This window comes from Vanessa tameamea, chromosome 30 (genome assembly GCF_037043105.1).
Source record: "Vanessa tameamea isolate UH-Manoa-2023 chromosome 30, ilVanTame1 primary haplotype, whole genome shotgun sequence".
Classification (NCBI taxonomy): domain Eukaryota; kingdom Metazoa; phylum Arthropoda; class Insecta; order Lepidoptera; family Nymphalidae; genus Vanessa; species Vanessa tameamea.
In genome coordinates, this window is record NC_087338.1 from 1775947 (window position 1) to 1791330 (window position 15384).

At 34.0% G+C, this 15384-nt stretch overlaps 1 protein-coding gene across 1 annotated transcript; it reads left to right on the top strand.

Moving 5' to 3' along the window:
* The first annotated feature begins 424 nt into the window (after positions 1–424).
* On the top strand, positions 425–11465 carry LOC113391620 (fatty acyl-CoA reductase wat-like). Its single transcript, XM_064220009.1, has 11 exons — positions 425–578; positions 3192–3366; positions 4281–4371; positions 4888–5010; positions 5418–5542; positions 6248–6406; positions 7066–7175; positions 7813–7880; positions 8274–8469; positions 9454–9634; positions 10927–11465. The coding sequence occupies exons 2-11, from the start codon at positions 3197–3199 to the stop codon at positions 11312–11314; spliced, it is 1611 nt and encodes a 536-aa protein (XP_064076079.1). The 5' UTR covers positions 425–578; positions 3192–3196; the 3' UTR covers positions 11315–11465.
* Positions 11466–15384: the final 3919 nt, after the last annotated feature.

A 15384-nucleotide genomic window follows, 5' to 3' on the forward strand; every position in this document is an offset into this window, starting at 1 on the left:
GAGACTGGAGGACTTCTCCCAATCATTTTACTCGTGAAATGTTGACAACTTACGGCTGTACGGTGATACGGTATTTTGATGCGTCTTTATATGTAGATTTAATTTTGATTTTATCAAATTCAAACATTTGACATTCGGGTTTCATCCTATAGCATACCTATGAGCAGAGGTTGATCGAAAACCAAAATCCTCATCACTATTGGGTCTGTTCTGGTACACTCGGACGATATTAGTGCTATAGTGAAGTTAAGCCATCGCTTTTCGTATCGAAGACACCGACTGACGTCACATATGCTGGGTCAGCGCCTTGTATCGCTGACTATGCAGGAACACCATCAACACCAACAACAAAACGACTTGTTTGGGTGAATATGTCTTATTCGGTTATGTGTTCTAGATCGGCGATTTGCGTTGTGACAAAAATCTGTGCAATAGGTTAACAAGTGAAAATCAATTCAAGATATACTTAAAGTTGCTTTGTAAGATTTGGTGCATTACATATAATAATATAAATAACCTAACACCAGTGCTAAGACTCGGAAACTCTTCACATATAAAGCAAATAAGATATTACACAGGTAATGTGACATATTTATTTTTAATTTTTTAACTGTTTAAGTATTTGGAAGGACCACATGGTCAAATGGGCCACCTGATGGTAAGTCACGTCACCGCTGTTCATAGACAATGGCGCTGCAAGAAATATTAACCAAACCTGGCCTCGCCAGTGCGCCACTAACCTTAGGAGCTAAGATGTTATGTTTCTTGTGCCTATAGTCGCACTGGCTCAGTCACCCTTCAAATCGGTTCATAGACTAAGTACCAAACCAGACGGGCTTCCTCAAAACCCTAACACCAAGTTTTATATACAGGGTTATTGCTAATTCGACGTATTCTCGTTAGGAGTTGATAGGGGTGACTGTTTACGATAATTTTAACCCCCATGTGCATTTACGCAAAAGTGAACCATTTTAGATTTTTCACGTTTTTTAGCTTTTTTCAAAATATGTCAAAAATGCAACTTCAAAAATTTATTTAAAAAACATTATCAATTTAAATCACATTTTTTCTTCTGATTTATAAAAGCGATTTAACAGTGATTATTTATCTATATTAAAACAACAATTGTCGGTTCAAATTAAAAAATGTTAGACGGTAAACGTTATTATTTCAATAATTTTTTTGAGTTTTTTTCCACAAGACTGCCTTAAAAACAAAAAAGCTCATGAAACTAGTCTTGCAGGTTGTTTAAAACATTACCGTTTTATAATAACGACAATTATTAAGATCGTGCATAAAGATTAAGTTAAATACAATTAATAACTTAAATAAAATAAAATAAATTACTTATTTACGTCATAATTTAATAATTACGCATATTCTATCTACATATTAAGCATATTCCACCAATCCGCATAGGAGCAGCGTTTTTTTTTTTTAGTTAGAGGTCGCATACTAGCAGGACGCTCACCTAATGGAAAGTGTCTACCACCGCCCATGGACATCTGCAACATCTTGCAGGTGCGTTGCCGGCCTTTCAGGAAGGAGTACGCTCTTTTCTTGAAGGTTCCCAAGTCGTATCGGTTCGGAAAAACCGCCGGCGAAAGCTGGTTCCACAGAGTGGTTGTGCGAGGCAGAAAATGTCTTAAAAATCGCGCTATTGTGGATTTTCGGACATCTAGGTGGTGCGGGTGATATTTGGAATTTTGACGAGATGTCCGAAGGTGAAATTCAGCAGCCGGGATAAATCCGAACAATTCCTCGGAACATTCCCCGTGAAAAATTCTGTAGAAGATGCAGAGCGATCCAACATCTCTACGCAAAGCCAAAGGATCAAGCAGATCGGAAAGGGCTTGATCGTTGATAATTCGAGCCGCTCTACGTTGGATACGGTCAAATGGAAAGAGCTGATACTGGGGAGCACCCGCCCAGAGGTGAGAGCAGTATTCCATGTGAGGCCGAATTTGCGCCTTGTATAGTCTTAGACAGGCTTAGATGGGCCGATGTGAAATACTGTCTTGCCTTGCTGAGCACACCGAGCTTTTTTGATGCCAATTTGGCTTCGCCTTCCAATTGACCGCGGAACTGAACCAGGCTCAAAATATCGCGCCAAGTATTCCGATACCAGCTGTGGCGGCTAACGGAATGTTCTCGAATCATGGAGATACGACAAATGGTGTTTTTTTAGCAGTTAACACGCAAACTTGCGTCTTTTTGGGGTTGAAATGGACTAAGTTTAGCCGACCCCAGTTCGAGACTTTGTTTAACGAAGACTCGATTTCAGACACAAGTTTGTTCCGGTTTTCTTCGACGTTTTCCCGAGAAATATTAGCACGGCTGGTGTATGAGGTGTCTACGGTGGCGGAATATGCTCCAAACCTTCTCCTTAAAAGGGAGAGGAGGCCTTAGCCCAGCAGTGGGAAATTTACAGGCTGCTAATGTTATGTAATGTAATGATAGTTTACATATATTCAATATCACATACAAGTAGCCGAGAGGTGATCGTTTCATTCCCAAGGTGTGCAATCAACCATGAATTCACTAATTGTACAATAACCTTTTGCGCAAAAGCGTTCATTTCCAGTTTTTTTTAATTATGCAACAAAGGCATTTTGAAAAAACCATATACATTGCCCTTCAAACGAGTTAGTGATTCTATGCAGTCAAGTAACAGGAATAATAAGTTTGTGTTTGTTTCTTGTATCAATGCAATGAGTATTTTTCTCACAAATTAATTAATATTTTGCCGTACATACATAACATTATAGAATATATATTGATGAGCAACTGTTAATACCTTGATTTATTTAAATGTATCCATCAATGATTACAGACAAAGACAAACGTAGCAAGAAACATCATAGTAAAATACGTAACTTTAATCTTGGATGAGATTCGCTGATAGGCAGTCGGAGTCTATTTTATACACAGGATAAGAATTGTGGAATATGTCGATGTCGATGCTCGAGATATTTCGTTAGGTATATTTTGCAAATATTCGAGTAATTAGAGCTTGATTACTAAAACATGTTCTAGTGTATATGTGGTATGTTTTAGGTAAGGAACACGTGGTACTGATGACGGTATCCGACCAAGAAGTTCACTTCACTATAATAATCTTATATATTCGATTTAAAGGTAACCAAAAGCGTTTCATACCTATATTGTTATTTATATTTATATTCTTGCAGATAAGATGACGACCATCGAAGAAATAGAAGAGAAAGCTCAAAGAGAAAATGATGAAATTAAGAAGGAAATTTTAAGTGGACACTCTTTAGTGCAGAAGTTTTACGACAATGCTGTTATTTTCGTCACTGGTGGGTCGGGATTTGTTGGTAAACACATGATCGAGAAAATCTTAAGGTAAGTAACTTCTTGCTTACCTGCAATATATGGTTTTTTTTTATGATATCGGTAGGCGGACGAGCAGTGCTCGACCAACTTATTTTCCGAGAGGATATGTAATATTGCTTAATAACAATTGAGATGTATTTTATTACATTGTATGCGATCACTGTAAGGTTCGCCAATTTTTCTTTGTTCGGTACCCAACGAAGCAAATTTTGAGAATCGTTTTCTACATTATCGTAGTCTCCTCGGCTTAAAATCAAAATATACTTTATTCAAGTAGGCTTTTACAAGCACTTTTGAATCGTCATTTAACAAATTATATTAAGTGAAGCTACCACCGGTTCGGAATGGAGATTCTACCGAGAAGAACCGGCAAGAAACTCAGTAGTTACTCTTTTTCAACATCTAAAAATACAGTCATGTTAGTTAAATACAATTATATATGTGTGTTATGTCTCCTGCCTGGAAGTCAATAAGCATTAACTCCACGCTTTTTTATTATCAATATAATCTTGTATCTAATAATATACCTTCTTTACCAATGTATTTTTTATAAATGATTTGAATTTATGAAACGGAAAAGTTAAAAATGACTGTCTTAAAAAGGGAAATATACGTCAAATAAACAATTATACATCATTAAAGCATTAATACCGAAAAGCTTTTGTGCATTGTCGGTTTTTGAATTATGTAATTTTTGGTAGGAGATATGTTAAAAACGTATGTTTGTATATTTACAGCAGACTTTGTTATAAAGAATTTTGAAAAATTTTGTATTTTTGGTATTACGAAAACCTTTTGTAAATTCTATTGAAAATAAAGTTTCATCAGTATCACTAAACTTATAACTAAGAGGCAATAAGTACCTTGGAGTATACAACATTTTTAACTTAATAAATATATAAAGTATATGTTTCAATTTTCAGATCATCTAATATAAAAAAAATCTATATTTTGCTCCGAGTTAAGAAGGGAAGGTCTGTTCAAGACAGGCTTAAAATTGTTCTGGGTGACTTGGTATGTATTTTTATATACATATATGTTTATAGTCAACTAACTATTCAAGATTAAGGTTTACATGTGTGTCATTCTCACTGATCCGATGCGAAAAATATTAAGCGCGGTATCCATGGCTTTACGTGATTCCCTAACCATATTATTTTGCACTGTCAAATTGCTAACTTCGGTCTACTTTACTGATGTTCTAATCCTGGGTGGATGTTGTTTAGACCGATTCTTTAATACGACAAGGGCTCTAACAGGACAAATATTCTCAATTTTTTGAGGTCTTTTTTAAATTTAATTTACAACATCCATGGGCTTACAGCTGCCCGTGCCTTTTTTTAGATTTTATTTTTATAAATTTTGGCGTTATTTTATATTTTTACTGAAGAATTTATTGAGGTTCACACATTAGGCTGACATCACACTATTAATGGGATATATCTGAGCTCAAAATCCAATGACATGTTTGATGCAGAAAGCAATAGCATGTTTCACGTTCAAGTTCCATCAGAATATTTTAAATTTTAGGTTTTCGAAGAACTTCTTAAAGAACAACCGAATTTTGGTGATAAACTTCAAGCTATAGAAGGTGACTGCTATGAAGACAACCTTGGTATTGATGAAAATAATTGGGCGAAGCTCTCCGATGAGGTAGCAAATTTTATGAAAGTATTTTTGTTTAATGTATCAGTAGAACACGCTATATCTCCTCCTATAGTCTTCCTTCAAACGAAGCATGAAGAGATATCTTGGGAGCCGGCATGGCGAGGGTGGTTAGTGCAGTTCATTCTTCCTTTCCGGCTGCTTTTGCGTTTGGACTCCACTATCACTCACCGTAGACTGGAATTATATGAAAGAATTAACTCTATGGATACAATCAGTGCATATTTTTTCGATCGCGATTGGAATTTATGTTATTTAGTCTACTTCCAATATTTTTAAGCACAATTATCAAAGGATTAGTATCTATTGAATACGTAAAAATTCAATGTTAATCGAATTATTAGGTTTTTAGATTTCTTATGTAGTTTTATATCCTAAATTCAATGTTATTACAGGTCAACGTAATATTCCACTCGGCAGCCACGACGAATTTTCGGGAGAACATGAAATCGGCGACTTTCATCAACATCAAAGGGACTCGAGAAATTCTGAGACTAGCCCAAGCTTGCAAACATTTAAAGTTAATATATAATCTTATATATAATATACAAATAATTATTAAAAATTGTTACTATACAATTCAGGACGCAGCTAGTATTACGTTGAATCTTAATTCCGATGCTGAACAAGCCATGTCACCATAGAGGCCGTAAGGAGAGGTTTTATACTTTTTCTGAAGGTTTTCGCATAGTCACTTCAAAATCCAATGTTTTACTTTCAATTGCAAATGGGACAGACATAATTTGGAATAAGAATGGAATATTTGGATCATTTGTTCTATTTGATCCAACTTCAACCAAACCGCAACAGATTTTTTGTATTTGTATTAATTTTTTAATTGCTATGCGGACCGGCAAATCGGCCACCTGATGTTAAGTGGTCACCGCCGCCCATAGACATTGGCGCTGTTAAAAATATTAAGCATCCCTTACTTCGCCAATGCGCCACCAACCTTGGGACTAAGATGTTATGTCCCTTGTGCCTGTAGTTACACTGGCTCACTAACCCTTCAAACACAACAATACCAAGTATTGCTGCTAGGCAGCTGAATATCTGATGAGTGGGTGGTACCTATCCAGGTGGGCTTGCACAAAGCCTCCCAAGAAAAGAATAGTAGAATGTAGATTGACAATTTGTTAGCAAAATTGACACCATAGGCGCTGTTATCAGTAAACCTCTGTCTATAAAAACTAAGGATGTTTATTCATTTAACATGTATTCCCAGATCGATAGTCCACATATCTACAGCTTACAGTCACGCCACAAGGAGTCGTATAAAAGGAGACGTAAGAGAATATTTCTACAAGAGTCCGATTCCTCCTGCAACAATGATAGAACTTGCTAATAACTTGGACGAAGAAAAACTCAATGCTATGATGAAGCCGTGAGTGTTTTTTGTTAATATTGTTACCAAGAACGAGCATTCATTCGTTAAGTCTGAATACCCGATTAATATTAGGGACTTGGGTTACTTATTTTGTGGTACGGTGAGCCTTTACAACGGATACCAGCAAATGTTATTTAAATTAAGACGTACATTGTGCTAAAGTGTATATAATATATAAAAGTAACTACTTTTAATACGATATCTAAACATAAGTATAGACGACGGATGAAACGAGCTGTTGGAAAATCATTTTTTATTTTGAATGACGATATACTTACAATAATAAATTTAGACAATTATAGCGCGATTTATAAAGAACAACTAACGCCATCTATTAACAACGAAGTTAATATTTTATTAACATAAATATGAACAACATGATTAAAACGATCGTCTCAAAAAGTCTGTACGTATAAATTATGAGACAGTTTTTTGGCTTAAAAAAACGACTTAACCAATAAACACAAAGCATATGTGTTGAACCAGAAGATGTAGCGCTTTTCGAAGGAGTTTTTACTACATCATATTATTACATAAATAAATGCACTTGCAGTTCTTATGAATAGAAAACATACTAATTATACAATTACCAACTAATCAAACCTTGTTCCATTATATCTTAGATTTCAATTAATCATTAAAATCGTAACTTTTAGATTTCTGGATGAATGGCCAAATTCTTATACATTTACGAAAGCAATCGGTGAAGAACTAGTAAGAGTCATGGGGGAAGATTTACCTATATGCATCGTTCGACCGGGTATTGGTAAATATACGAGATTTTTATTATATGAGACGGACGGACGCCCCTGGACTTTAGTAAGTGTACTTCACCTACATTGGCGCAGTGAGATATATTAACACACTTTTTTCAATGACAATTAGCCACCAACCTTGGGATGTTATGTCCCTTATGCCTATAGTTACTCTAGTTCATACACCCTTCAAATCAGAACACAACAATACTAAATATTGCTGTCTGACGATAAAATATATGCTCAGTGGGTGGAACCTATCCAAGCAAGCTATAATAATAAGTAAAAGATCAACCGATGGGTCGTTTAAATGGTCAAAAACGAATACCCGCTTGATCAGAAAAAACATTGCTCGAATTAAAACAATCGTATTATTGGTCCCCATCTCATCATTTCGAAAATTCGAAGATCGTGGTTCTGGTGGTATGTCCTATGTATGCTTGCATCGGTTCCTGCCGGCAGTCAACCTAGCGAGTGTGGAAATCGCATCAGTTAGAATCCCATTAGTTATGATTAATGTCTGACATCACAAAACGACCCGATCATTACGTGTTAATTATTCCGTAAACAAATTTAGACATATTCAGCAATTACTTCAGTAACCGGACCTGAGTGTATATTAGTATAAATTATAACATTTCTTTCCAGTGATATCTGCGTACAGAGAACCAATACTCGGATGGCTGGACGATAAAAATGTATATGGACCAAGCGGGGTGAGTACGTTTTATGGTATTTTAAGTGCCGATAGCGTAATGCTCACGATTCTGCCACCAAAGTTCAATTTTTAGGTTAAATGTGATTTGCCCTGTGTTACTTCCACCATCCGATAAAGAGTCACATGGCCAAAATAACTGAAGAACTCGGTACTAAGTTTTCATGTGCTTAATTTGTGTTTATAATCCATATCATGTTCAGCCATGAAGGGAATTATCGTGAGGAGATTTGCATTTGACGAATGAAACTTTGCCATATTTATCAACTAACTTGCACCTGAGCAATATCGTATAATAAGGCTCAAGCAAAAGCGGAATATTTAGAAAAAAGTTGTCCTTGTAACTTAAAATTTTATTTGAATTATGACTGCAATTATTCTTTTTTTTTTTTAGATAATTCTTGGACTTTCGCTAGGCGTTATGCATACTATTTTTGCTGATGATAATATTAAAATCGACTTTGTGCCTGTGGACATCGTTAGCAATATCATAATAACCGCAGCGGCGGAGACACAAGACAGACACATAAAAGGGGAGCGCGAGTCAATTATTTATACAGTCAGTGGAATAAGAAATCCAATGACTTGGAGTAAGTCATCTAATGTAATCTATTTATGAACGTCTAATGAAACTGACTGCTGAGCTAAGTGAATATTACTTACATTGAAAACAGGAATATAGACACTACTACACTACACTACTACTGTAGCTCATTGATTTCCGAGAATTCTACGACTAGATCAACTGTGCTCGTAAACATTACGGCAGTGTGAAAACTTGTATAGCCCTCACTCGTTGGGCTCTTAAGTTCCAAATTGTATAAAATGACGACAAATAATCTTTTATCAGAATAGTGAGGCAGTCGTGCAAAAGTTGCCGGTTACCTGAGGGTAATTTATCTCTGCCTATAAACATTGACACTAAAATAATACATTCTTGTAAATAACCGATGGATTCCTTTAAATGGTTTAAATATTTTATCATTTATTATTATCAAATGTTCATTCTTTCGCTGTTCTAGATGGCGGTTAAGACTAGGGCCTTACTTTTTCGAACCAGTGGTTTTTTTTATTGAATACGTTCTCAGCTCGCTGACGACCATGGGATAAAAACCTCGTATAATCATTGTGCCTTAATAACACAATACACTGACTCACAACTTTTTGTCGAAACACAGAATAAATGATTATTAGAGCTAGAACTACCAATAAACGCTAAATTAGACGGCGTACAATAAATGGAGCTAGCACGGTAGGGTTGGAGCAAGGCAAATTAAATTGTCAGTTTATCGTAATAATTCCTTAATTATCAACTTTTGTTAAGTTAACAATTAAAATTTATTTTAACATTACGGTACTATAAATTAGTACACTTAGTTACCTTGATTCAGAAACTTCAATCGTCAAAACCCGATGCAAACTAGTAAGAATAGTAAGGATTGTCACAGACAAAATAAAATCTATTCCAGCAGTACAGGTTGAAGTCTTAATGCGGACGATTATGGCTCAATTTGAAAAAATAAACAGTCAAGCGTTTGTTGTGTTTGTTGTAACAAGTCTTTGAACTATTTCAGAGGAAATAGGTGATGTTTTGCGAATTAAAACAAGGACTATAGTACCATCGAAAACAATATGGTACTGCAACGCCATAGTGACTCCACACAAGCTCTTGTATTTGATACTAACGGTGCTCTTTCATTACATTCCTGCGATTATCATCGACGGATGTTGTATGTTGGTTGGAAAAAAAGCAAGGTAAGCATATAAAGCCGAAAATTTTGTTTTGACGCACCAATCTCAGAAACATTGAAAAGGCCATTGACTTGTTGAAATTTGTGAAAATGTACCATTATCAACACGAACTATCGTACATTCAGTATCATGACAATTGTAAAATATTTACACCAATCATTAATAACCAATCGTTCTTTTTATTTATTTAATTTACAACATCCACGATCTCACAGTTGCCCGTGCCTTTTTTTACATACTACTTTTATACATTTTGGCGTTTTATATTTTATATTATTACTGAACATCAGCAGATCTTCGCTGGACTTCAAGCTTGCCGTCTTATTGGAAGACGTCGCCCACACTGACTTTTTTTTTCATTTTAAAATAATATATACATAATCCATAATAAATAATATATAAGTAATTCTTTTACTATTATTTACTGCGATCCAGCGGGCCCTGCTCCGCGCTCGATCAGAGAGAGTACAAACTCCAAGTCGGGCCGACGAGTCTGGAAGTTGAAAGCATGTACGCTCCTCAGCCCCGGAAAGCACATATAGTGTTCCATAATTCCTGCCACTGAACGAAGAAAAAGTGAAGAGTCCACCTTTATTGATGCAAACACTTAGGCACTATAATATGTCTATCGTAATGGGCTGGTCCGCATTGAGATTGGTCACCGTGACTAGGGTTGCCAGGTCGCCAAACCTATTAGCCGGACATTTGGGTAAAAATCCGGACACCCTACATTATTGAAGATTTTATGTCTCAGTATTATTAGGTACAATAAAAAAAAATATGTAAAATCAAGCTTTTCTGATTATTACCATTTTTTTTTTAATTCTAATGAAATATAAATATAATCAAATGTATATACATTTGATTATATTAAACTATATAGTTTCCGAAATAAAAACAAGTATAAACCTAACAAAAGGCGGACATGCCTGACAACGTTTATTTTGGCCAGACAGGCAATCAAAAAGCCTAACTGTGTCCGGCTTTATCCGGACGCCTGGCAACCCTAGCCGTGACCGATATCTGTCTGGACGTTCGCCGAATACGGCCGTTACATCCATTTATTTTTCTTTAATTATTATAATTGTAACTTCATAGACGTGTTAACCGTACTTTTAATTTAATTCTATTATTTGGATTCTACCTAACAGCATCACAATCTAAGAGATTTAAAATGGATAGAAATTGGTATTCATATGCAATTTAAATTTAAATCTGCATTAGAAGTCGTGGATTCGACAATTTAATGAAGCGGATAAACTTCATTTTTTATTTTTTCATTTTTTAATTTTCAGATTCCTTACCTTATACAGATCGGTACACAAGCTCTCGTCAATCTTCTCGTACTTCACAAAGAACGAATGGAAATTCGAGGATGCGAACACACTGCGTCTCCACAAGGGCTTGTCGAAAACAGACAAAATAATTTACAACTGTGACATGTCTTCCGTTGATATGATTGAAGCCGGGTTCATTTGGTCATACGGAATTATAAAATACTTAATAAAAGATGACGGTAAAAACAGAGAGTACGCTTTAAAGAAACAAAAGATTCTGAAGATATTACACTATATTATACTACCACTGTACTTATATGCGCTTTACAAATTAACTTCCGGCTTAATTTTATATATATATTTCGCTATCGGTATGATTTGTAAATATTTGTATTCATATTTTTAATCTTAACATTTTTCCCTCGTACAAATTAACTAACGATATTAGCGTAAATTATTTGACGTCTCTCTGTCACAAATAAACAACTTTGACGTTTAATTGGCATGGCATTACGTAATGTCAATTCAACGTTCTTGTTATTGAATATTTGATAAAATATTTCGCACGTGAAATTGGCGAAATAATCTGTGCCTTTAAAAATATAAGCCACAAAAAGAAAATATAATATTAAAAGATATGAAATACATTTTTAATTATAGCAGTGTTGGTATCGTTTGGATAGTGGAAAGTGTATATAAGTTAATTGGAATATTGTTGTATTTATTTATTTTAATTTTATAAGGGAAACAAAAAGTAAGAGATAAAATCATTTAAACAGGAACATAAAGTTAGAGTTTCCACATTAAGTAAATAATTTATATAATGCTAGCAAAAGATGTATCATTCTCATCATGTACTATAATCAATTATATATTATAAATAAATATATATTAATGATCTTTACATCTATTTTCTTTAAAAATAAACTATATTAGTGAATTATTTTGTTGAACGCACTGCCTGAAGTGACGTGCTTGGGGGTTTGTGGGACTCGCCAGTACCCAGAGGCCAGAACGCCTAGTACACCCTGGTCCACCGGAATATCTACTAAGAATCCAGCGGTACCCTATCGTCCCTTCCCAATGAGAAAACGATTCCGTGATGAGAATTGTCCCACATGTATGAGGTCGCTTCATCAGGTCGAAGATGATAATACATCAATCCACTACAAGAGATATTTGCGTAAGCCGTGTACTTATAGAAGATTTATTTACAAAAGATACTTTAGAAAAAAAATCGTTGTTTGGTGTGTAAAAAAACAAAAATGGAAAAAGCAAAACCAAAACGCATTTTTGATACCAGTTTAGTGAGAAGTATTATTAAATATTGCTCAGTAGTCTAGACACGTAATTACGCACATATTGAGATTAGAAGGTATTCAAAGGTATCTTTCGCTCTATACTTCTAATATCGGGAAGGCTAACAGAAATTTAGGTCACCGTTCAAGATTATCATACTTTAGAATCATTAGGAAAACTAAAAATGCAACTGTTATAACAGCAATTTTACATTAAATATATATTTAATAATAATAGTGATCGTCCTCGATCCTCATCAAATCAAATCAAATCAAATCAAAAATCTTTATTCAATATAGAAGTGTTTACACTTGCTTATTGATTGTCAAAAATCTACCACCGGTTCGGAATTTAGCACCTCGGACCTGAGAAGAACCGGCGAAAGAAACTCAGCGGGATATTTTTTTTTTTTTTCCATTTTGCATGTACAATAATAATTATATTTTAGTTATTTGAAACAGCCTGGAGGCGATCATTTCATTCCCAAGGTGTGCAGTCAACTAAAAAGTCATTAGTGTTGTAATATCCTTTAGCACACAAACGCTCTTTAACGATTCTTTTGAATTTTATAATTGAATAATTTTGAACGTTTTCTGGGATCCTGTTGTAAAAACGTATACATTGCCCCAAAAAAGAGTTACTCACCCTGTGTAATCGGGTACTTGGAGTAACAAGTTTATTCTTGTTCCTAGTGTTAATAGAATGTACGTCACAATTTCTGGGAAAATCGTTTATGTTTTTGCGTACATACATAACATTATCAAAAACAAATTGAGAAGCGACAGTCATTATTTTAATTTCTTTAAATTTATCTCTTAACGAATCTTTTGGGCCCAGGTTATAAATTGCACGAATAGCCCTCTTCTGCAGTACAAAAATAGTATTAATGTCAGCTGCATTACCCCAGAGTAGGATGCTCTGCTAAGTAACCCTATTTAAAGATAACATAAAATACCCATCTTTTTCCTTCTTAACGTCGATCGACTCGATGCGAATTCCCTTATTCCAAGACTGTAACACCCGCAATAATAAGAGCACGACTTGATAATTTTTCTAACATTATAATTTTCTGTAGGAAATTATGGAAATCGTAGATATTGCGTCCTAATCATCATAAAAATTTATATATATATAGATAGAAAGTAAATAACCTTCAAATAATGTTTTAATTTATCGTTTTGTTAATTATTAATATATTTTAGTATGATGACCATACATATTGTATTTAATTTTTATTTTATTGTATAGCTAGGCAGGCGAACAAATTGGCCACCTGATGATAAGTGGTCACCATTCCTTACATCCCCAATTTACGCCACTGATGTTATGTCTTGTGCCTATAGTTACGCTGGCTCACTCTTCAAACCGGAACAATTATTTAAAAAATAAACATATAGTGAACTTTGTACTTATTATTACAGTATATTAACATTAAAATTCAATCAAATACACGAGTTAATTAACAGAGCCGAATTATCCATTAGTTTTAATAACTACCTAAAATTAATTCTTAATGGACTTTGATATTTAAGTAGGTACATCAGTAAATGGTCAAGGTTCCTCGAGATGCGCACTGCTTAGGGTTGAACCAAGCGCTATAATATAAATCTAAGTGTCATGATTTTTTTAAATATACTTATATAATTTTAATCGAAATAATAATATTTAGTACTGCTTTGATTTTTAAATAAGTTTTTTTTTAATTGAAATAACATGAATGAAGTATGATTATTGATTCGGTTATCGACACCGTATTGTGGCACTCCGCCACTTCCGTCTCGTGGCGTGGTGAGGCGAGCTGGTACTGCCTGGCACGGAGAAGCGCGGGATTTTAAAAACTGGAGAGAAAAACTGAGGACGAAGGACGGATTTGCTGTGAAAGTTATAAGTCATATATGTATCGAGTGGTTTATTAATATAATGGAAGTTAATGTGATGTGAGTTGTTTTATTTTATAAGGTTTAATTATCTTTACTTTTCTATGGAATTCACTATACGATGGGATTGAAAAAAAAAAAAACATTTATTATAAATATTTACAATTTATTTTCATTTTACAGATTGCTTCAAACAATCTTAAGACATATTGCAAAATTTGACGATGTTTTAATTACAATATTGTTCTTTATTTAAAAAAAAAAGTCAAACTTTGCAATAAGTCCTCTTTCGTAAAAACAAAACATTATTTTATCAGTCATTGTAAACTTATACCAACCAAAGATGAAACACTTATATCTTTAATATACTATCTGCACGCTTATACTATACAGGCTAGATCTGACTATCGTTTTGATATTATTTTAATTTAATTTATAAAGAAATAGTTGTCGACCGCTTTAGGGGTTGATCATGTGTTAGGCACTAAAAGTACCCCAAGGAAGGAGAAATTCGGTCCACTGATTTGGCCTTGAAAGAGCAACAGACAGACAATGTTACTTTCCTATTTATAATATTAGTATGTATGTAGATGTAAATCAAATATACTATTAATTTATTATTTTGCTAACATTCTGGCAATCGTTAAGTTGTTGATCTCATAAGATTCAGTACACTAAGGTAGGTTTGTATGGTTTTTTTTTAAAATAAATCAATTAAGATTAATTAAAAAAAAAAAAAAAATTCTCTATGGAGTTTTTAAGTCAAAAATATAAATATTTAGATGCAAGTAACTTATATTGTTTGCAATATTTCTTTATGCTAAAAACATAAGGACCTAGATTGTCATTATACCTACAACATGAAAAAAATTATAAAAACTAGATTATGTTCACAGGGTGAAGGTTATCGCTTACAGCTTACGAACATTCACAGTTCACAATTCTCTTAAACAACACAAATTAGTGTTCTACGGTTAGAGGATACATCGGTTTTCTTGTTCAGATCGGATATATATTTCCAATTTATGTGGGACTGTCTAAAATTAGAATCTCCTGTCTGACTAATGGCTTTACTAGTACAAAATGCTGTCTTCTTCCAACGAATATCAAATTAATTATGTCAGTAAGAGATGAATCAGTATTTAACTTAACACCTGCTCAACGTTCAATAATGAATACTTTAAATATCTTCAATAAAATATTCTAATGTTGTTAACATTGAAAATAATCTTGATCAATGTAAAGGAAAATGTGAGTATAATTTAGTTTTGTTTACATTCTTTATAAATTGAATTAAAAA